We start from the raw sequence: 24,697 nt of genomic DNA on the forward strand, positions 1-24,697 counted from the left end.
TATTAAAACTATTTCCATACAGCCTGTCATGTAATTAAAATCACATCTTACAGAAAAAATAAAGAAGCGGCTAACATTAGATCAAAGCTGCTATTAGAGTCAAGTGGTCTCAATGTCCAACAAAGGTGAGAATAAATTCACAAACCCAGAAATGCAATCAGTGTTGGCACCTGCCTTAATATGAGAAAAGTTAAAGGTCTACCTAAAAGACACTCTCCCTGGTTGCCACCAAATGGATTGCTACAGGTCATGGCACAATAAAAAAGGGCCTCATCAGGTGATCTTAGCAAACCCAACCACCCTCAGGGCGATAAGTACCAGCTCATAATAGATCCAAAACATTTCTGCTTCTAAGTGCTGCTGGTTACAACAGGAACAAAAGAAGATGCCTGGCAGTAAGTCAGCCCTTTGGTCCTCTAGCTTAGTACTGTCCGCAGGTTGGCAGCAGCTCTGCAGAGCTTCAGGCAAGGCTCTTTCTTTCCTAGTCCTTCCTGGAGACCCTGGGGGTTAAACCTGGGACCTTTGCATACAAGGCATGTGCCACTGAGCTGCAACAGCCCTCCCCTTACAATGGAATTTGCCACTCAATTGCTTTGAATGGGAATACAGTAAATCCTCTCCCTAATTCTATTCTGGATATTTTGGTGAGCAACTCTGCTGCTGAAAGCTGGTCTGTGTTACAAGAAATAGCAGCTTTTGTGTGGATTTCTTACAAAGAGAGGCTGTTGAAAAAGCAAACGTAAATTGCAATTCTTACATGCTGTGGGTTTTGGATTTGGTCAAATTTCACATTGTATCAAAGTTTAATGTGGCCCCATTCGTAGTGTCAACATGCGTACATTGTATAAAATGGTACAGAAAACAATACAGTGGTACCTCGGGTTACATACACTTCAGGTTACAGACCCCCCTAACCCAGAAATATTACCTCGGGTCAAGAACTTTGCTTCAGGATTAGAACAGAAATTGTGGTCCGGCGGCACGGCAGCAGCAGGAGGCCCCATTAGCTAAAGTGGTGCTTCGGGTTAAGAACAGTTTCAGGTTAAGTACGGACCTCCGGAACGAATTAAGTACTTAACCTGAGGTATCACTGTATACACAAATAGATTAGGATTATTTTAAAAACGTAAATATCAATAGAGGGTGGTGAAAGGGTATATGTGAATTGTCAGCTTTTAACACCAGTATTGTTCAAATGGAGTTGGTGATGTAGATTTATTGTATTGTTGTTTTATTATTACATTTATACCCCATCTTTCCTCCAAGGCATCAGGGTGGGCTACGTGGTTCCTTGTCCCCCATTCTACCCTCACAACCACCTGTGAGGTAGGAGATGAAGACTGGCCCAGTGTCATCCAGTGAGCTCAATGGCTCAGTAGGGATTTGAATGTGGATCTCCCAGGTCCCTCTCAGCTTCAGATTACAAACATATGGTGCCTGATTCGGGATTCCTGCTCCAACTCTTAATCTTATTATTTTAAAACAAAGCCCTAAGCATACTGACTATGAGAAAATTCCAGTGAAATTAATTATATGAAATTCTAAGTAAATGCAATTATGGACCCATTCATCTTAAGTACTCATACTTTAGCTTCACTAGTTTGTTGGACAGCACCATCAGTGGAGCAGGTTAACACATTATTGAGGCTGGGGGGGACAGGTCCAACCATTTTGACAACTTGTTGTTGATCAATCATCTCCTGTAAAAGTTGAGGGGGAGAAGAATGTATGAAAAAAGGCAGGGAACATGCACCTGGTGTCTCATGACAAGGTGCATGTTTCCCAAGACCACATAACACAGTTTTCTCTTTCAGACATTACTGAAGGCATGTGATCAACAGGCTGTGAAAAGACTAGCATCCATTTCCCCCTGTGATGTGTGAAAACAGCACAGAGTCCATTTTCACATTTATTTGTGCCACATGTGAATGCTGTTAATGTAGGACAGAATGCAGCTGAAAACCATTTTTAATCAAAGATGTATATTCCAGCCACTGTGTGTTTAACATTCACCTACAGACCTACAAGTCTCTCCTGTCAAAACACCTTAAAACTATTAGCACTGGAGTAGTCCTACTGAGATTAATAGGGTTACTCCCGAGCAATAAGTGGAGGCTCCTGAAACAGAAAGCAGTTACAAACATACTGGTCTAGTAGCTTTGGTGCACACAGGAAAGTTAGCCACAATTGTGGACAGGGTCACATGATCCTCCGTGGTAAATTCCTGGGTAGGTTTACAGGGATTTTTGTTTTCTTTTAATTTTGCTGTTTTAAAATAAAATAAAAAATGCTGTGGAACTCCTTCAATCTTTTTGCAATTCTGCATGGTTGAACATTTGAAATGAGTTTGTGTATCACCCCCAGGCACTGATTCAGACTTGATTGGGGCAAAGCAGACTCCATGTGCTTATTTTTATACACGTCATTTGGGAAGTTATATAGCCAAAGGAACAGAAAATGTGTTGGCTCCCTTGCCAAATTATCACGTATCCCTCGCTCAGAACAGATCAGGAGGGCATACTAATCAACAAGTTGGGCGACCTTAGTGCAACGACAATGTCAGGTCAACTTGGGAAAGTGCAGAGGCAGATCTGAATACCATTTTTTAAAAGGAAAAGGAAACAACCAACAATCCTTATAATTATCATCATCTGCTGCTTTTCCCTCTTCTGGCAAAGAAACACGCCATCCATTTGCAGAAATCGCCTGCGGAAACGTTACATCAAAACTAATCACAACGATTAAAATCAGCTTTTCTGTGCAAGAGGAGAGTAAAAAGCAAGTTGGAGGCTGGAATGAGACTGTTTTTTCCACCAAAAAAAAAATCTGGAAAAAAATTACATGCTATATAGATATATATTTGTATGAGCGTTTTGCAGGAGATCAATTTTATGCCCGTGTGATCGGTTAATTTAATTTAACTTTTATTTTGGAGATTGATTTAGACTGGAGGTAGAGACATGAGCTAATTGTATCCTGATCCTTGCCTTGAGGGGTTTCAAAGCCCCTGGAGCAACTATTCTCTGTATTTTGTTCTGTCTACCTTAGCCAAGCTATTGCATTTCTCTCTGGTATAGCGAAGAGAGCAGATCGCTGCTGGGAGAGAGAAAAATCGGAAGTGGGGAGGCAAAAAAGAGAGAGTGGGAGCAAGAAAGAGAAAGGGACTTGGGGGGGAAAGAGAGAGAGATACACGCACACTTTCCGGCTTCAATGTTTCAGGTAAGATCTGACTGGGTTTGTTATTATTTGCTAAGGAGGGGATGGCTGGGACTCTGGGCGCAACTCGCTTTTACGCATGTGCCAGGCAATGGGCGAGAGCGCGGCACACTCCGAGGAGCCCAGACAAGGCGATGCACGGGCGCTGGCAAATCTCCCATCTCCCTGCAACTGGGGTGACTCGAGTTTGCAAGGCGAGGGAAAGGAAGGAGGGAGCGAGGGAGGGCTGGGCTGCAACCGGAACGTTCCTCCTGGCAAAGGCTCTCGAACCAAGCTTTGCGCGCAACCTCCTCGCCGGCCGAGCGCGCAGCGTCCAAGCGGCTACTGATTTGGAAGCGTTCCCTCCTTCTCTCTTCTTTCTCCCCCCCCCCCATCTCTCCTCGCCGCCCCTTTCCAAAGGGTGCAGCCAATCCACCCCGCCGCGCTGCGCCGCCATGAGCTGCCGCTTTCGCAATTAGCCAGGCTGCCGCGCGCCCGCCAATGGGCCCCACAACGCTACAGTATTTGTTTCCCCTCCGCCGGCGGGCTGGAGCTTGTCTTCGCTTCTCTTTCTCTCTCTTCGCGCCTCGCCTCCCACATTCATTTGTTCCCGAAGAGGGTGGGGAAAGAGGGGTCGCGAGTGGAGCCTGGCTTCGTGTATTGTTCGGCGCCTCTCGCTCTGCGTCCCCCACCCCCCACAACCCCGCTGGCTGCGCGAGAGAGACGCCATTATTTGTGTGAGGGCGCGCGCGCGCCCGGGCTCCGCTTTTGCCCCCGGGGTCGTTCGCTCTCCCTGTTGCAGAAAGAGGCACCTTCCCCAGTGGGCGGGCGGGCTGGCGGGGGCGCGCCGACGCACGAGCGGGAGGGCGCTGGCCCCGCCCCTTATCCCTCCCCCCCTCTACAAACACGCCCGCCTGCCGCGTCCCTTCCCGTGACTCTTCAGAGTTTGAAGCGGCAATGTCCGCCACTTTTAGGCTACTGAGAACTAGCTCGTAATGGCTAAAGAGTTCGCGCAGACGCCGGTCGCCTTGGAGGGACCACTGAGGTTCCTGCTGCTCCCCGCGCGGGATGCTGAAAGGCGCCAGTTCGCCCGCGCCGCCTTGGTGGGCTGCTCGCGGTCGCCCTCCCCCGGCCAGTTGCCGCCAAGCGCAGGCGGGCGCCATGGTGCTCCAGCCGGTTGTGGGGCTGCCTTAAAGGGCCAGAGCCTCGCCTTGGAGACCGCGCGCCTGTCTACTCAAATACTCGAGCGGCTTTGCTGCAGCTAGTAATGGGTTGTTGCCCTGTTCTCCTAGTTCTCTAAGGCAGGCATTGGCAAACTCGGCCCTCCAGATGTTTTGGGTCTACAACTCCCATCATCCCTAGCTAACAGGACTAAGGCATCTCTGCAGAATATGCGAGGCCGAGTCTGTCCCCAAAACACGAAACCCTCGTTCCTGAAACGGGTGGGTGGAACTCGAGGGGGCCTTAAAGAGGCCGGACTTTGGCAGTGCCAGAGGGTCTTTGGGTCCTCGTCTAGCCCCAGGTTGGTGATTCCAATAGGAATGAATAGGAAACTACTTCCACTGGGCTTAAGGGATGAATACACCCAAGTAAAGGTGTTCAAAAGTTCAGCTGTTTGTGAGACAGGCTAGGTGAAGTGGTAACAGAAGGATGCTGAGCATATGCAGAGTTGTCCCCACCAACCTGGAGTTTTGTTTGTGCTCATGTCCTGTTGGCAGGCTTCCCATCTGATTAGCCCCTGTGAGAACAGATGAGTACAGCCCGCCTGAGGTATTTGGAATGGCATCTGACTGTTACCTGAAATCTGGTAATGAGACAGGATCCTCCACTGCCTCTGAGGACAGCAGGCTACCTTAGGTCCTAAGCCAGAGGGGGCATATGCACAGAGAAAGCTCTGCCATCCACTGCCACTCCCCGATGTTAGGGCCAGATTGGTCTTTCATCTGATGCAGCAGGACTCTTCCTGTGTTCTTATCTCACCACAGAGTAACACCAGAAATGTGAGGTTGCAGGTAGGATTTAGGGGTACAGGTGAGGCACCATGCAATTTGAGGCATGTGCCCCATGACACCTTGCATGTCTCAAATAATGCCTAGAGGGATCAAGCTGGGCTGCCACTTGGGGCCATAAAATGACCTAGATTGGTCTCATCTGATTTGAGGTTTGCAGGCCTTCAAATTGAAAATGGAGGTTGTTGGATGGAGAAAGCAGAAGAGTAAAAAGTAAACAGAGCATCCTGTATCTCAGGGACAGAGAACCTCAAGCCCAGAGGTCAAATGCAATTCTTTAAGCTTCTGTATCCAGCCCTCAGAACCACACTCCTCTCTGGATTTGCTTTGCATCCAGAGTGTTTTGCCTAGTTGGAATATGTCCTTGAATGCTTATAATGCCCCTTACTTGAATGGATAAGGGAGAGAGATATCTAAGGGTGTATAAATTTGCCTAATGTTCAAAAGGCAAACCTTACTTCCATTGCTCTCCCCACTTTGTTCTCTTGCTCTGCCCATTGCTGACATGTGGCCCTGAGAAGGTTGCTCAGAAGGAAATATGGCCCTCAGGCTGAAAATGGTTCACTACCCCTGTTCTGTCTCCTGGCATTGGCTTCTCATTGCTCTCAGCAGCTCAGCACAGTTGCCAAGAAGTTAATTGATGTAAATACTGGTATAGCTGAAATGCTCTGTAACACACACTCTCCTCTGAATGTATGCAAACCAGCTACTTTCAAATAAGACTTTGCTTGTTTGACTTTTTCCCCCATTAGCTTCTCCTTTTCTGTTGAAAGAAAGAGAACAGTTTTAACATCACCATTCTCTAAGAAATGTTCGCCTTCTGGTTTCAATCAACGAAGCTGGCAGACACATACAAGTTTATTTGAGCATACCCTCTGGGTACCAAGCATGCTTGGATTGTTTGAGCAAATTAAAAATGAGGAAAATGGCTTTTACCTTCTCAGCAGTTAGACTCCTTAAGAGTCCTCCTACTTTGAAAGTGGAAAAACAAACAAAACATGGTGTGGGGGAGGAAAAGAGAAGGGGATTTCTTAATGTGCCCCAACTAAGCTTTTTCATAAATGAATAACAAGCATTTGTCAATATTACTCTTATCCATGCCGTGTATGATGGAGTAACTTTCAGCTGCACAATTAATTTAAAGTTGCAAACCTACTTGAAAGTAATCCCTATTAAGCTTAGTGGGAACTGCTTCTGAGAAAATGTGCTTGGACTCAAACTGTGACTGCTACTCTACTAAAGCTGTGATCCTGGCCCCATTTACTTTGGAGTAAGCCTCGATAAAGAGGGACACGGGTGGCGCTGTGGGCTAAACCACAGAGCCTAGGGCTTGCCGATCAGAAGGTCGGTGGTTCGAATCCCCACGACGGGGTGAGCTCCCGTTGCTCGGTCCCAGCTCCTGCTAACCTAGCAGTTCAAAAGCACGTCAAAGTGCAAGTAGATAAATAGGTACTGCTCCGGCAGGAAGGTAAACAGCGTTTCTGTGCACTGCTCTGGTTCTCCAGAAGCTGCTTAGTCATGCTGGCCACATGACCCGGAAGCTGTACGCCGGCTCCCTCGGCCAATAAAGCGAGATGAGCGCCACAACCCCAGAGTCGGCCACGACTGGACCTAATGGTCAGGGGTCCCTTTACCTAAGCCTCGATAAATTTGATAGGAAATGGGTAGAAGCTCAGCTCAGTTCTGCCATTTGTAACAGTGCTTGATTATAAGCCATTAATCTCTATTCCTAACTTAACTGTATGTTAAGTTTGTGTTGAGGTGAAGTATTGGTTCATAAGCTAGAGCAAGTGACAGATGTCTCTTATTTTACTTTAAAGCACTGGTGAGCAAATGCCATTTAATCTGGGTCAGGATTTTCTCCACTCCCCCCCCCCCAACTGTCTGGGCAAGAGCAGTTGCTGGAATAGTATGAGAAGCCTAGTGGCTATGCAACTGAACTATCCCTAGTTCAAATCTCATGGCTTTCATGAACTCTCCAGGTGGCTGTAGGCAAGTCATACCCTCCCAGCCTTGCTTCCTTCTCACCCCTGCAATTTGGGGCAATAATACTACCTTACAGGAATGTTGCATAGATTACTTTGGAATAATGCATGTTAAAGCACACTGCACAGCTGAAAACATTATTCAAATACTTATAATTTTATTACACAGGACCAAAATGTTGCAGTGTATCCACAGCCCCCAACGTGTACTCCTTTTCGGGACTCCAGAGAGTCTGCTGTAGGAACTCTGTAAAGTTGTTTAGACACTAATTTCATGTCTTAAATGCTCTCAGCCATAGTCTTAATTCATAGACTCAACCATGGTTTGTGTTCAACTTTTACTCAGAATAGGCCCATTGAAACCAATACCATAACTAACTTAGGCCCATTAATTTCAATGGGTCTATTGTGAGCAAACATTAGTTGAATACAACCCCATGTCTTCATAGAAGTATGTCCTGTTGAATTCAGCGAGGCCTGCTAAATTAGCATTGCAGCCTCACACAATCTGCCTGGTTACCTTAAGCCAAGAGTAGGAAACCTCAGACCTGGGAGCCAGGTGCAGCTTTTGAGACCTCTCTTTCTGGCCTGTAAGACACACCCTCCCAAGCTGACTCCTGCTTTGCACCTTCCTTTGAGTGCTTTTGCCTGGCTGGAAGTGTCCTTGAAGTGTAATAATGCTCCTTGCTCACGTGGATGGAGGTTAGAGAGGAATGTGTGAATGTGAAGAAACTAGCCTACAGTATTGTAAAAAGGTAAAATTAGTATTTATTGATTTTCTCATTTTGCTTCTGGCTCCACCTACCACTGGCTTGTGGCCCCCATGAAGTTGCTTAAAGGGGAATGTGGCTCCTGGAATGAAAAATGCCCCCACTTAGGGTGCCTTTCAGCGTCCTTTGTTAATGTTCAAGTGCCATTAACAATCTGTAAGTCCTGGCCCCTCATAGGTGCTTGTTGAATCACTTATAAAATATTATTTTTATTGTAATGTTCACACTTGCCTGGGAAGTCCCATTAATATGTAAGAATCCATTCCATTATTTTTGGATGGCCCCATTTTGCTTCCAAACTGATAGGCTCTTGGCACCTGAATTTGCAATTAGAGGAAAGGATGAGGATGGTTTCTGAATACTGTATATATTTCTAACAGCCAGCCCTAAAATGTTTGAAATTTGGGGCAGAAAACTAACTTCCAGTCACTGCCTCTTTAATTTTCGAAACCGCATGCTATTTCCTGGCACTAGTACAATTCTGTATATGTCTACTCAGAAGTAAGTCCTATTAAACTAGATGGAGCAAACTCTTAAAGAGGCTATTTGTTTCAAACCCTACTCCAAAGCACTCTGGAATAAATACTATAGCTTTGTAATTTGATTTATTTTTGACATTTTGATCTGGCAGGCATACAAGAAACTGTTAGGCAAATGCTTTGTGATCCTGGATGTAAAGGTTTGTACACAAGAATTAGAATGCTGGTGACCTTTTGATCATTCAGCTATAAAATCGAATCACTGAAACTGATCAGACATAATGCAGAAGCTTTGGAAATGAAGGCAAGTTCCTTTTTGCCCAGTTTCCACTCAGCTTCAAAACTGATTCCAATTGAGTTAAACCGCACACTTAGGAGGACAGTTAAAACTAATTCACTCTGAGAGACACTTACTGAAATTTAATATCACATATTCAAAACGACTGCAGTGATTTTGGTGTATTAATTATGCCTCAAGCACAACACAAAATGTTCTAGCACACACTAGAGGTCTCTCTTGTAGCTAAGATATATCTGTGTTTACAGTTCTTTCTAATCTGAATTTGAGCATTGCCAGCTAGGACTGCAATCTAAAATAATACCATTGCCAGTGCTTTTTTTAATAAATTAGTGGGTGGAGAATCACACCTACAGTTATCGATTCAGTGCACAAACATAATCATGAAATATAGCACTTTTTTAAAAAAGAAGGGATCTATTGCAAACAAATTGCTAGGAATAACTCTTCTGAGTTAATATTGGGTGTTCAGGGTATCATAGTATGAATACTGACAAATCAATCAGCATTGATCCAGCTATCCCTTAACAAGGGTTTAGCATCTTTTTGTGTATACAAATGGAATGTATTTCCATTAAACTTGAAGATAGGTAATGGGGAGGTTTATTTATTTTTCTTCACTGCATATGTGCAGCGAAGTAGTGATACTAATTCTGGTTAACACCAGTCAATATGGAACCAAAGGGGTGACAATCATTCCAGATCAACTGAAAGGGTGGTAAGCTCCTACTTGGATAAACTAATGTCAATGCTCTGGCAAAGAGTGGCAAATAGATGCATTTATCAAGAGCTTAAGGACGCGGGTGGCGCTGTGGTCTAAACCACAGAGCCTAGGACTTGCCGATCAGAAGGTCAGCGGTTCGAATCCCTGCAACGGGGTGAGCTCCCATTGCTCAGTCCCTGCTTCTGCCAACCTAGCAGTTTGAAAGCACATCAAAGTGCAAGTAGATAAATAGGTACCGCTCTGGCGGGAAGGTAAATGGTGTTTCTGTGTGCTGCTCTGGTTCATCAGAAGCAGCTTAGTCATGCTGGCCACATGACCTGGAAGCTGTCTGCAGACAAACATTGGCTCCCTCAGCCAGTAAAGCGAGTGCCGCAACCCTAGAGTCGTTCGCATCTGGACTTAACGGTCAGGGGTCCCTTTACCTTTATCAAGAGCTTATGGGCTTGGATTCTATGGTCATACAATAACAGAATTACAATTCAGTCACTGGTAGGATTGTCAGCTTCACAATCTTCCCCTCTTTCTCGCCTTAACAGCAACTTCATTAACAGATGGTAATAGTGTTCATGACAGCCCTTTCTATACATACATTCCACACGTGAGATGGTGCTATGTGCCTCCTGGCCCTTGATAGCAGCAGCACGTTGAATAAATTCTCAATGGGAAAAGCCTCTGCATGACTGAAACATTCTGTTTCAGTGTAGATATCTTGGAAAGCAGCAGTGTGATACAATGAAGGCTCCCATTCATTAACACTATCCACATATAAGATGGAAAACTTTTATGACTATTATGTACAAGAAAGAATATAAGAGGGAGAAACTTCCTTTTTAAAAAAAGAGCTTCATGTACATTTGTGGTTGGAATTAAGTTGATTTCCATGACAATGAAATCTGAAGGGAAAGAGCCAGTGGTTCTTCATAGATTGACAATTTTAACAGGAGAAACTTTCGCAGTTACAAGTGATGCCATATTATATCAACCTGGCCTTGCTGGTCTGGATTCCAAAACACCTTCAATGAATAAGCATAGTAAAGTCCTTGAGATATACACCTGTTTAAAATTTCCAAAGCTATTAAAAGTTTTTTTCAAGTTCAACTAAATTAGAAGGGAGATAAATGTTCTCTTCTCCTATATCAACAGTCCTTTTTTTTGCAGTGTGTTCAATTCCACCTCGCTTTTGAGGGGAGAAATCTGTCAGTCAGGAGAAAATTCCCTCGTAAGATGGCTGCTGTTACTTTTTTGGGATGGACTTTGTTGTTGCTTTTATAGCAGCACCAAATTGGATTACCTTCCGGCGGGGGGGGGGCGGGGGGCGGCAGTGTCATTGTTTTTGTAGAGAAACAGAATTTTTAAAATGTTTGGGTATGGCTTCTTTCTATCACACACAGTGCAGCAGTTTCTCTTCACATTCTGTGTCTCATTCAGCCTTAATATAACACAGTTGCTAATACACCAAGAATTAATTTGCCTTACTCTATTAAAATGCATTATTCCCTTGTCCTACTTTTCATAGACTATAATCTCATTTTGCCTGTTTGGAAGAAATTAATCTAAAATGCACACTTTATTCTAACTTTGTCAGTTTACGTTCGGTATGCACAAAGACAGAGCCACCCACCTTTACTCTTAAGGAGCAAAAGATTGAGGAGTAATAGAAACTTGCATTGGTTTTGGAAATCTTAAGTCTTTTTTTAATGAAATGCTGCTCATATGTTTTGCATAATACTATATGTTAATATGAAACATGTCTGAATTAACTAGCCTGAATTTTAATTGTTCTTAAGATCAGCATGCAGTTCTTCCTCTCTTTTATTCAGCTGTCCAGTTGAATTCATCTGTTACACCATTGATCCAAAATGCTTATTAAAGCACTAATACATATACTGTGGATCCATGGAGTCTCTGAAGACAAGATTGTGGCTTTTAATAGCATTTCCTCTTGTTTCGTATACAAATGTATCTATTGAAAACAAAAGATGCAATCCACTGGGAAACAATAATTACTAAATGTTATTGGACTGCATCACCAAATTCTTGGACTAGCTCAGGTACAGGCAAACTTGGCCCTCCAGATGTTTTGAGACTACAATTCCCATCACCCCTGACCACTGGTCTTGTTAGCTAGGGATGAGGGGAGTTGTAGTCCCAAAACATCTGGAGGGCCGAGTTTGCCTATGCCAGGGCTAGGGTCTCCAATGTGCCTACTGATGGCACGACACTACTAGACACCCCTTTTGGTGCCTGCCAGGCGCCAGTGGTAAGAATGGCTAGAAATGCAGCTGCCCTGCCCTCTGCCCATTCCCCAGAATGCCTCTGGACTCCTAGCAGAGGTAGCTAGAGGCTGGTGCCTGGCTTTCCACTCCTCATGGAAGCGGGAGACCTGGCCACCGCTGGGGAAGTGGGGGTGTTTTGTGTTTGAAGGGAGAACCTTTATGGGTTGCCTGCTTTTTGTTGTTTGTGGGTGGGTGTGTTTTGCCTGCTTTGGGGAGCTCCTTGGGTGTTTTTCCATTTGGAGGTGTTTTTTCAGCTTTCTCGCTGCTTGGAAATGTTGTTGGGCAGTGTCTTGACTGTTTTTGCTCTTTGGGGTTGTATTGCCTCCTTTTTATAATGCTTATTTTGCAAGATTAGTTTTTTTTTAGGGATGTTTAGTCTGTTTTAGCACCACCCATTTTTCTTTTGTGAAAAAGTTTTTTGGTGTGACTGTGGCAGTTTCTTAGATTTTCCAAATGTACCCCCAGACCCAAAACAGATGGGGGTGCCCTTTTCAAAGTTGTAGCTTTTATGTCGGGTTCCCTACTTGGTATGTATTCCATGAACTCATGTAATGAGGTTTAAAAAGAGAGTTCGTATTACCATTTTCTGTAGATGATAGAAAATAAATCCATTGGTAATAAGCCATTTGTTACAACACTAGAGCAGGAAACAGAGGGCTGTCTATCTTTGAGGTAGGCATTTCTACCTCATCTCATCCAGGCAGACCAAGAATTAGAAACCTGCAAACTGGTAGGGATTCAGTGGATCATAGAATCAAATCCCCTGCTCTAAAGCAGAACTTTTTCCATGGTTGTGTAAATGAAATGCAGGCTCTCAAATTAAAGCATATTAGATCACATCTTGCTTGCTTTTGCAGGGAAAGGAATGGAATGAAGGAAAAATAATAATATTTAAGTATTCAGATCTCATTCATGAACTCAGTGGCTTTAAGCAGTCCATTGTTCTCTTAGCCTTACCCCATACTTACAGTCAAATCTGCATTATGTGTTACTGGACTTGTATACAGTCCAATACAGGCTTGTATTCTAGAAATGTTGGATTACTGAACACATGTGAAGCACTTAGTATTTACAAATAGCATTTCTAGTATTCAAAGTGTTACTGTTTTATTCAACTCTGCCCTCTGAGATTCTGAGAGTCACTTCACACAACACTTGCAGAAGCCATGAATGTTCTGATCTGCATGCATACCTGAAATTGCCACCAAGCTACCTTATATGCCTTTATATTACGCACTATAGTCCTACTGTGTGTGAAAGAGGCACACAGTAAGAATGCAAAGTATGAAGCAGTCCTAAGAAGAGGCAATTTGACTGAGTTGTTGAGCAGTTGAGGCCAAGAGGAGTTTAGATCCCCTTATCACTTCCCTCCTGGCATTTTGACAAATCCTGCCACTCAGGAGTTCTTTCCGCTACAGGTGATGTTGCTGCAGGATAAAGCAGTCGCAGCAAATGAATGGATTCCCCTCAGATTTTCAGTTTACAAACAGGACTCTTTGGCTATCTTGCACCTTAGGTGACTGTGTGACTATTTCATAACTCTGGCAGTGGACTTGATTTGCTTTTCCACTCAAGGAGTGGTCACATGCATATTTACCAGCGGTTTCCCAACATTAAGTTAGACGTCCTCCTTCACTGAAATTGGAGGAGTGATGTTGGTCATTGCAGATGCAATTCTCTTTCAGATCAGTTTAATGTCTTTTAAACATGCAAACAAGGGTTAGTTTTCTTGTGAGTGATAAGGCATAAAATTACTTTTACTCCAAAAAAGCACATTGTGATGTTCACACATAATGTTTGCCATTTGAATACAGTTTTGCATCCTCTGCTTGTGGAATGTCCTTTCTAGTGAGGTGGGTCTGCCTCCCTCCATACTGATTTTCAGGACGAATGTTAAAACATTTCTCTTTTCCCAGGCTTTTGATGGCTGAAATTGTTCCTGTCTAACTTGAGATAGGCTGAGAGAATTTGGTGTTTGCTGCTCTGAGCTCCTTTGGGAGGAAGGATGAGATATAAATCGAAATACCAATAATACAATAATAATAATAATAATAATAATAATAATAATAATAATAATAATAATATATTACCTACTTGCATAAATTATTTAAGGTTTTTCGGTACTGTTTTGGTACTTCTGTGATTGCAGGTGGCAGGTTATGCCTTTTACTTTAGAAACCCAAGCACTTAACAGAGCAATCCTATCCTGCTGGGGCTGGAGTTATGCTGCTGCTGCACTGGCAAAATAGCTCACATATCCTGTATGGGAAAGAGAAACATGGGCAAGAGATACAGAGAGGGGAAAGAATAATTAAGAAATTGGCAGCAGCACTACTAACTACCAGTTCCAGGATGTAGCAGAGACAATGCCACCACATTGCCCGGAAACAGAGGGCGACAACCCACATATGCCAATTAGGAGGTGGTCGTACCCTGGCACAATATTCACAGTGGTTCCACAGTACCCCCCCCCCCAAAAAAAAACATCCCCAGCAGAACAGAAAGCAAGTATGCAGCTCTCTAGAGATCTCAGGCAGCCTTTCAGGAAGGAGTCTAAGACACACACACCCATACCATACTCTGTCCACAAGCAGGCCAGACTTAGAATCCAAGCAGTTTCCATCAGAGCAGCCCGTGGAACCAATTCCCACTCATTTTTGCCAGTTCTGGTGGGCCAGCTATTTATTTTTATCATTTTAAAAATCCCATTGAAGTAAATGGGAGGGAAAATCTTTGGTCCAGATTTGTAGCTGGTGGAAAGTTGTGCCAGGCATCACACATCTTTCCCATCATGACTCACCCCCACCGCACCCCATTTCAGCCATTCCTTGGGTGTACTGAAGAAATTTCACCAACATGTCTGTATATTTGTAACAGTGTCCTACTGGTATGGCAAGAGCCCTTGCCAGATCCTAAAGCCCCTCAGCTGGTCTAACAATCTTGTGGGGTTTTTGACCATCTCTGGAGGAGATGCAGTGTCAGGATCACTTTACACTGTTTTGTACCAGTTGGAGAAAATAGTGATGCACATTGCTTGTGAGAGGGATCACGTGGCATCATAAGAAGTATTTTCACTGAAATATTGGTATACTTGCTCAAAATTGCAATATTGGTCTGATGGAATGTTGTTGAAATACCCATTGAACTTTTGGTGGTGGGGGGGCGGTTTAAAGATATTCAGAATTGTAACTGATGGGAAAGAAATTCAGATTGGCACCTTGATCCTGGTAACTTCCTTTGGCATTGCAGGCAGTGTGTAACTGATGTGTCCTTTGAGACATGCTGTACATACGCCCTCAGCTTAAGCACTGAATTGACGGTCCCACAGGTCTTGGGGCTAATCTGTCCCCTTTGGTAATGCTGACTGTCAGTCTTTAGTCTCCAGAACAAAGACCTCTTAGCTTGTAGTCCAATAAGAATGCATCCATCTCTATCTGCTTGAACCCCTCTCAGTGATGGCCGTCACACTGAGAATTGATTCACCAAAAGGCTTTGCAAGTAGCTGCTTGCTTAAGTAACTAATGTATACTATATCAGGTTTCTTTGATTAATAACCTAGTTTTGAGTGACCTAGAGTAGTGCCATCTTCAATTAAGCTAATAAGTCATACTTGAGATCAGTGGTACTAGAACAGGGATCAGCAATTGACAACGCCAATTGTCAGTTCCAAAGACAAAGGAGGGGACTGGCAATGGGGTGGCAGCTGTCTATTTTTGTGTGAGGAGTAGAGGTGCATAACCTGTGGCCCAGGATCTCATGTAACCCCTGATTTCATTTTACAGAACCTCTGAAGTCTCTTGAAATGACTCTATTCTTCCATCCCATCGCCCTTCCTTTTTCCCATTTGTTTTGTCCTTTTTTTCTGGACTTTCAGAGTGTTCCCCCTTTCTTTTCTATTTAATTTCAGAACATGTTGCCCCCTATATGCCTGTCAACCGAGAATAAGATTTAATGCACTGCATCAGCAAGGCCAGCCCAAAACATTTTGCTGCCTGAGCTGGAGTGGTAAATTTTTCCATCCCTCAGCCCTCAGTCCCTCAGTCAAGGTGTATGATACCCAACACCAACCACATTTTTTGGCATCTTAAGGGACAGAATTTCACAAGCAGCTCTCCCCGGGAGTAACAGTGCGACAGCAACAAAGTATTACTGCCTTTTCTTAAAATCTAAAATTGGCTGCCTGAGGCAGTTCTTTCACTCTCCCTAATTGTAGAGCTGGCTCTTCATGAAAGCTTATGTCATAAGTTGCTTATATGGGAGCAAGCTGCACTGAACACAGCGATGCTTACTCTTTGGTAAACATGCATAGAAATGCTTTGTAAATGTAACTGCTTTCTAACATGCCTAAACCTGTGAGGCCTTTGGATAGATCCAGAATTAAAGGAGTGTGTGTGTGTGTGTGTTTCAAAGCATTTTTTGAAATCCGCTTAGAGATTTTATTATAATCAAGGGGTATATACATTTTGCTGAATAAATAAATATACATACGCAAACAGCAATGACCACACCACATAAGACTTTTTTAAAAAAAATGAGTTAGAGAGGGATATAAGTTGATGCATTTGGGTATAGTAGAGTCACCCAAAAATAAAAATAGTCCAACAACTGCTTTGAACTTGGGGGCAGGGAAGAAGCAAGGGAGGAAATTAAACTCCTTCAACTCAGCATGGGACTATTTAAGTACTGGCATAATGAGTTGCAGAAGGTATGCGTACTCCTGAACCAACAATGCAGCAGGAAGGCAAGAGCAAAATAAATAAATAAAATGAACGGAAGGGAGCAAGTAACCTTCAGGAAATTGAATTCTAGCCTTGGTGAGACTAGTCTGAAAAGGCAAAAAAGGGCGGGGAGGCAGGAAAATCTTTAGACATTTGAAAGCTGGAAAGGGAATGGATAAAAGGTTGTCAGTGCAGAGAGGTTCAGTGATGCAATCCCACTAGGCAATGGATGCTGTGATTCCTGCCTTACTTCCTTTTGCTGAAGAGGCCACTAACAGAACCACCATACACACTGCCCAAGCTTGTGCCCCAGAGATGTAAATGTGGGCCTGGGGGGTTGGAGAGAGAATTAACTTTCACTGGTGGTCTCTTCTTGAACAATAGGCTATGTGAATGAAAGCTGCCATAGTAAAAGATAGAATTAGTAATATCCTAATGGGCCATGTTTGAAAAACCTTTTGCCTCCCAGAGAAGCAATTGCTCCCCAATAGCAATTGCCACAGATGAACATGTTTTTAAGAAATGACACATACCAACAGAATTACCCAGTTCATCTTTCAAGCAATCCACTTTAGAAGATTATGAAACAAGGAGATACAATTCATTATACAGTCATACCTCGTGATAAATTTGCTTCAGGATAACCTGGAAGTAATGGAGCAAGTTACTTCTGGGTTTTGCCACTCACACATGCACAGACGATCAAAATGACGTTATGTGCATGTGCAGAAGCAGTGACCCACACACGCACAGATGCACAGTCGCATCTTACATTCTATTCAGGATGGGAACAGGGCTCTGGAATGGATCCCGTTCGCACCCCAAGGTACCACTGTAGTGTCTGGGTTTGAAAAGTGGGTTTCTTTGGGGAAAGCGGAGAAGATGATTGAACAAACTGAGAAGGTAGGTTAACATGGCTTCAGCAAAATAAAACAAAAATATACATACACTTGCAGTTGAAGAAACTTAGCTGGGTTTTGGTTTTACTAAGGATGTTTATTCTTGAAAAGCTGCACAAAGCATTGTTCACTGTAGATGTGAAAGGTGAAGAAATGTAGGCCAAGTAGGCTTTGTATTCTAGAGAGCAAACTAGAAAATTGACAGAAGCTGGTTCGTTAGTTCTTCACAAGTATTAGCTAAGACAAGGTGGGGAACTTTTTCAGCCTGAGGACTGCATTCCCTCCTGGGCAATTTCTGGGGCACCTCATGCCAGTAGTTGGTGGGGCCAGAGGAAAAAGTGAGCAGAGCAATGCAAACTAATTTAAATCACAATCTTGTGTGCCTTTCATTTTTGAATAAATACAGAGTGTTGTGAGTGGATGAAATTGTCTTCTACAGTGCAAGGAAAAGGTCCACACCTCATCCCATCATCCTTTAATATGTACCCAGCACCTGTAAAATAGTAGATACTTAATAGATAGACATCAAGGTTTTCGCAAGAGTTAAGGGCATAAACAGCCAAATCAACAAAAGATTCCTTAATCTATTTATTTTTAAAATTATTTGCAAATATAATAAATCAGTAGATTGTCAGTTATCCCATTGCAATGTTGTGATTAAGCTGCCCTTTCACTTAAGAAAGTTTTCCTCTCTATTTTTCCCAGTTAATCATAGCCAATTTTTTTAAACCAACTCTTTGTTTCCCCCCAGCCCTGATATCGTTTAACTGGAGATGTTGAGTACTAAGGCTAGGGCTGTATTCATCATCTGCTAGGACCCACCCATTTGAAAGTGCCCCAGGTGGCAGAGGTTTTTTGAGGGGAGGGGATAATATTATAGAGCTCAGCTCATATGGTATCATATAAAAAGGCTATAATCACAGTCTAATATGCTTAGGAAAACTGTTACAGTCATACTACACATTTATTGCAAGAACTCCAGTTGAATTTGGCTGAAGCCAATATTGAATACCTGCTGTTCATTGCTGTTATTTAGTTTGTTACAAATCACCCTCAGCACTATTTTGTTGTGGAAACATGATGTACAAATAAAGTGATTGATCTCATTGTTTGATTGAATAAATGGTGTCAGACCAACTCTAGACCAAGACTACTGCAAGGGAAGAAAGGCCAGAAATAAGTCTAGGAAATAGAAAAAGGGTGTAATGCTAACCCCTGACTGGCAGCAGTGGGGCTTGATGGGACAGCACAAATTGCACCAGCTTGGGGAGGGGCTTTCCATTACCATGCCCGCTTCCAGACTGGAGCAGCAGAAAGGCCTTGTTCAGGCCCATTGTGGTCATGTGACAGAAGCAGTGAATCCAGTGCTGACCCATTTCCCTCCCCTGAATTAACCAGAGTTGGGGGTTTTCTGCTAACCACCGCCAGCTGAGATGCTGCCAGAAGTAATTTCTACCCGACATTTGGATGGACCAATAGGCAGGACAGAGGGGCATTCAGATCATAGGTACCAATCACTATAAAGTCCTTCAAAGGGCTAAATGCTCCCATGCCCTTCTCCCAGGTACCAACCACCACCATACGGAGGCAGAGGCAGATTTAGGGCAGAGCAACTGGTTCCACCATGCTGGGCACTGAGCCTAGGGGGCGCTGCAGGGTGTCACAATTGTGATGTAGTGAATTGAACCAAACAGAAGGTGAGAGACGGGGCAGTGAATTTTGGCCTTGCACAGGGCACCACTGAAATTAGAAAGACCAAAGTCTGCCCCTAATGGCAGGGGCCTATATTGTCCTTAGATGTAGCGTAGAATTCTTAGGTGATTATTGAAGTATTCTGATTTCAGGTCATTTAGGGCTTTAAAGGTCAAAATGAGCGCCTTGTATTCTGTATGCTGCCTGTGAAAATGTGGTTTATTTTTAAGTCTGCTCTTTCGTGTACTATGAAATACTGTAATAACAATCCAACATCCATCTGAAAAGTGATAGTAGTCAAAATTTCGTCTCTCCACAAGGAACATAGTTCTCCTTCTCTATAATCAACTACAATTTCAGAGTATCTGCAGGCACCTGATGCTCATAGGGGAAACAGGGAGTGTCCAGTCACAAGTTCACGTCAAGCAGAGAATATACAGGACCCTGGACAGCTCCAAGGGGCCCAAGACAGCTAGAAGAGAAATTACACGGTGGTAAGCTAGAGCCCACTGAGCCTTATGTAGGCTGACCCTGGACCTCAAGTGTGGTGGGCTCTGCCTCCCTGGGTGAGAGGACTATCTTATTAAAGGACCCTTGCCACCTTTTGTAGACTCTGGCTTCTGCAAGCTAGGAAGACAGGCAGTTTTACCTTTTGCCCTTTGAAGTATTGCCTGACATCCTATGTTGCTCTCAATTCATTTGAAGTAAATAAACCTGTTCCTTAGTTTTAACAGGAAATCTAAAAGTCAGAGGTTCAAGCCCAGTTCATGTAAGGAGAAATGGGATCGTGTGATTGGTCCCATCTCTCACATACTTTGCAACTCAAACTGAGCAACAAGTAAGTCCCATTATGTCCAACGAGGCATACTTCCATGTAAGAGGGCATGGGATTGCAACCTCTGTTAATTTTCAACAGCATCAGGATGGGGGCAGACACTGGGGGAACCCAAGAGGGCTGGCCCTGCCATTTCCTCTCTAGGAGGGAGGAGGCCAGCAGTGCCTCATATTTGGGGAGGCAGCATTGTAGGGGTCTGCCAAGGAGGCAGCAGATCCAGTCTCCAAGGAGAGTGCTGCAGCTGCCACTGCCACTGCAGCAGTGGCAGTGGGTCATGCATTTCTCAGAAGCCGGATCCTGCTGCCCAAGGCAGTTACCTCACCTTGCCTAATGGGCACACCAGCCCTGCATTTAAGCATATGCTTAATGCTCCCATTGAAATCAATGAAATTATCTTGGGCTAGATTATGCTTCTGCCTCTTTTAATTAATATTTTTATTTTATGAAAGCGCACGTAATTACATTGCAAAATAACTAACCAATTAACAAAGACAAATGTGGATAAGAATATTTAACAAAAATGAATTAAGTCATAACCCAAAAGACATAGAAGCGAGGTTACAACACAATTACTATCATAAATCAGGGAAAAGAGGAAGGTGTGTCCTCTGAGTAAGCAAACCTTAGATAATTTATTAAGAGCATTTTGCATAAGCTTACACTGTCAGTTTTTAATTAATATTACTATGGGAATTGAATAGGTTGTTTTAAATAGCTGCAATCTAGCACCTAGCTCTGCCTGCTTCTTGGAAATCTCCAGGCTGGATTGCAGCCCCAAAATTTTCTCCCTCTCCCTCTTCCCCACCCCCATACCTACATTTCTCCCTGACTCTTCCCCCAAAGTATGCAGAGCAACATATGTGAGATAGAGTAGGCTGAGTCTTGCCTCTCAACTATCCAGTGATCTTTACCACTTGCTGAACAGGGAGTTGAACCTAGAAGCCTTGCACCACATGGAAGTTTTCAAATTCCTGTGTGTTGTCCCCCCCCCCCATAAAAACTAAGGCATTTTGTTTAGTGTAGATCTGAGGTTTCTAAACAGTAATAGCTGAATGAGTGATGGGCAAACTCCCCCCAGCTCAATTTGAAATAGGTTCAGTATTTAAGAGCTTTCTTGGCAAGTCAAAAGAAAAAGCTCGTCAGTTTTCCAGCAACTCTCCCAGCTTTGTAATCTTGCTCTGTGCACGCTGGTTGCACCGTCCACATGAGCTAATGCACATATTCCCTTAGAAGCTGTAACTTCTGCACATACATATCAACTGGCTTTATATGCCATTCACGTTGTTTCACAGCAATTAACAAGAGTTCCATTGAGAGTAAGTGGTTAAGACATTCTGTGTGGGCCTACAAAGAAGCTAGGTTTCTGTGTCCAGTGTTTTGAACACTGACCACACATATCCAGAATAACACTTTAAACTGGAGGAGGCCACATATTTCTGTATGAAACTGATAATCTGGATTCTTTTCAATCTGGTTCCAGAACCAGACTGCCTTGGTCACCCTGGCTGATGACCAACATTGAGTGCTAGACAGATGGCATACATCCTTGTTAGTTCTGCTGGAACTCTGGGAGCTTTTGATCCCAATCCTCCTGGTCTGTTGATCTGGGGTTGGCCTTGAAGATGCCATTATATGGTGTTTGCTGTCTTCTGTGGAGGAGAGATCTCAGAAGGTAGTGCTAAGAGATATCTGCTTATGGTACTGGGCAAATTCCAATTTTATACATGTTTGACATCTTCATGAAACTCCTGGGGTGATCAACCAGAGATTGGAGTTCACTGAGGAAATTCAGCTCCACCTCTCATTTTCTCTTATTCTATATATGCTGTGGAAGTTCTTTTCTCTTTTTAAGATTAATTCATAATTTTTATTCTTGTGGTTGTGGCAGTTCTCAACCAGTGCCCAAGATCAGTGGAGGACTGAATATGAGCTATGAAACTGAAACAAGTCTGGTCAGTAGAGATGTGGATGAAATAATAAGATTTTTGGCCTGTTTGGGTTGAGGTTTAATGCTTGAGTAGAATCAGGTTCACACTGTAGTAGTGCTCCCTGACCCAGCTTTGCTATTAGATGTTCAGGCAGCAGCTTGTATTGCTGCCTATCTTAGGCTGGTACACCAGCCACACCTGTCCTTAATACAGGGCGGATCAGGCCATGGCGACATAAGCCTCAGTTACTTTCAAGACTAAACTACTGTAGTATGTTTCATGTGGGGATGCCAGAATCTCCAGTTGGTACAAAATGCTGCAACAAAAATATTTTTTCTTCTCTGGATCAGATTAGAATCCAAGCCAGATAACATATATCATGGCTGTCATGCTTGCTTCGTATTCTGGGCAAGTATTACAAGCTGGCAAAATGTGTATTTCCAACAGGGAGTTTCAACAACATCACTAAATAATTGTGCAGAGAAAGAAAATGCAGACACAAGAAACGCTTCTTTTTAAAAACAACAACAACACAACAATTAAAGGTGCTGAAGCCCTGCTCACCATGGCTTCTTGTCACCTAACATCATGAACAAACCGCTTTGGGGGCCATGCACACATCTAACATCAGTGATTTTATAGCAAACTAGTAATGTCTTGTAGTTCTTTGGGGGTTTTTTAACTCACACAGGTCTAGTGAAATAAGAACCCTTGAATGTTTGATAGGGAGGCTTCTCTGTATTCCTAGAGATGGATTAACAAATAGCAAGGGAACTATACCTCCACAGCAGAGTGCACACTTGCAATCAGAAGTTCAGAGGTTCGGTCCCTTGAGTTTCAAGATAGGGCTGAGAGAGACTCCAGCCGGACACCTGGAAATCTGCTGCCAGTTCAGTACAGTGGTACCTCGGGTTACAGATGCTTCAGGTTACAGACTCCGCTAACCCAGAAATAGTACCTCGGGTTAAGAACTTTGCTTCAGGATGAGAACAGAAATTGTGCAGCGGCGGCTTGGCGGTAGTGGGAGGCCCCATCATCTAAAGTGGTGCTTCAGGTTAAGAACAGTTTCAGGTTAAGAACTGACCTCCAGAACGAATTAAGTTCATAACCCGAGGTACCACTGTACTGAGTTACCGTAAATGGATCAGTGGTCTGATTTGGTTTAGGGCAGCATCCTACGTATCAGGCTGAGCTACAGAAAGGGTTAAATGCTTCAACAGATTGTAGCAAATGACTTGAAATAACCCGATACATCTTCTTCCAGGATGTGTTAATGGGTACAATGTGCACCTGCAATGTTTAATTGCAACACTGTGTTTTTCCAAGGCTGAGAGAGTGATAAGTGTTATTTGCTTGTTTTAACAACAGGCTTGCAAGCATCTCCTTTGAACTAAAGACTTGCAATCAAATTATTCCACAACGTATTTCAACCCAAACATTTGCCAAGTGATAGCAGTGTACCAGACCTCTCCCCACACCCACACAGACAGTGTTACAGGATCATAATTTATACAAGGAGAGTGATGAAACTGCGGTGAACCCCAATAATGTATTATTACAATTAAATATGTTTACATCCACCTTCCAATTTAAGTACAAACAGCAGTATATAAAAAAGACAACAATAAAGTACAAAACTCACAGGGCAGCATACAAAATTAAATATCAAACTGCAAAATAGCAACCAATGAAATAATCATCATCACAATAATAAAATGGGGGGGGGCAGCATAAAGCAAGATAGCAAACAGAATAGCACTAAAATGTGAGAAGCAGCTATATTTAAAAAATCATTGTTCAGTTAAAAACTTTTGTTGAAATTAACTGTTTTGACCTGAAACCCCAAACTAAGCAGAACTGACACTATGTTGGCATACAGTGCCACCACAGAAAAGACGTTCTCCTCTGTACCTCTGAAAGTGATCACTTTAGGAAATCCAGTAATTGATCTGCTGTGTAACAAATTATTTGGGCCAGCTACAAAAATAGTCATTTTCCTTACATGGCATTTAATACTGCCAGTTCATGCAAACATAAACGGACTCTGCTAATAAAGAAACAGGGTGTTTTAGACAGCAAAATAGTACCTTTATTGTGAGGTGGTTGTCGTTTTTGAAAAATTGGAGTAAGTTTCATCAGATTCAAAATCCAAGGTTTTGCATTTTCTTATTTTGACGGAAGTATGTATTATTTGACTATGGAAAGTTGCCAGATGTTGCTAGACTCCAATTATTGTTAGGAATGATGGGAGGTGTAGTCCAAAATATCTGGAGGGCACCAGTTTCCCTTCCAGACTGACAAATATCCAGACAGATAGAAAGACCACTGACATAGGAGCCAATTGCAGGGTGGATCAGTGGCATTCATCTGATCGCTGGCCATCCATGTTGTTCCTCCATACTGGAATGGAGTGGGGAGGGGCTAAGGCAGCAACAAGGTCAGGTGGAGTCAATCTGACACTCCTGCTAGTTCATTTGCACCACACTAAGCTCACTAACTGCCTCCCAGTATGCAGTAGCAATACAGACAACCAGAGGTCACAGGAGTGCTTCCACTCACCATCCAATGGTGCATTGGCTCAAGTTTATGATTATCCCAATATGGAAGCTATTGGCCGGCATGACAGTGTAATTGTAGAATGTAAGAGATGGGTAGCCAACCAAATGTTCTGGAATAAGGTAACAACAAAGAGGTTCTTTCCCCTCACCCCACCCCACAAGAAAGCCAGCCTGTTTCCTGAGCAATACTTGGAGATCAAATGTCATGGATATTTTTGCATTCTCCAAAACTACTTTCTCATTTTGATAGGGGGGGGTGTATTTGAAAGGGCATGCAAGTATTTATGGAAGGAGGAAGTTTGACCTTGTTGCCTTAGCAACAAGGCTGACA

The 24,697-nt window shown here is 43.3% G+C and overlaps 1 protein-coding gene across 1 annotated transcript in view; it reads left to right on the top strand.

Moving 5' to 3' along the window:
- The first annotated feature begins 3,070 nt into the window (after positions 1-3,070).
- The window catches only part of KCTD1 (potassium channel tetramerization domain containing 1), a 76,499-nt gene continuing 54,872 nt past the window's right edge, over positions 3,071-24,697 (top strand). Inside the window, exon 1 of the mRNA XM_083517758.1 lies at positions 3,071-3,219. Within this exon, the coding sequence (XP_083373884.1) occupies positions 3,211-3,219 (9 nt within the window). The 5' untranslated portion in view covers positions 3,071-3,210. The remainder of the gene's footprint in view (positions 3,220-24,697) is intronic.

The sequence above is a fragment of the Podarcis liolepis genome (genome assembly GCF_965112155.1).
Source record: "Podarcis liolepis genome assembly, chromosome: 8".
Lineage (NCBI taxonomy): Eukaryota > Metazoa > Chordata > Lepidosauria > Squamata > Lacertidae > Podarcis > Podarcis liolepis.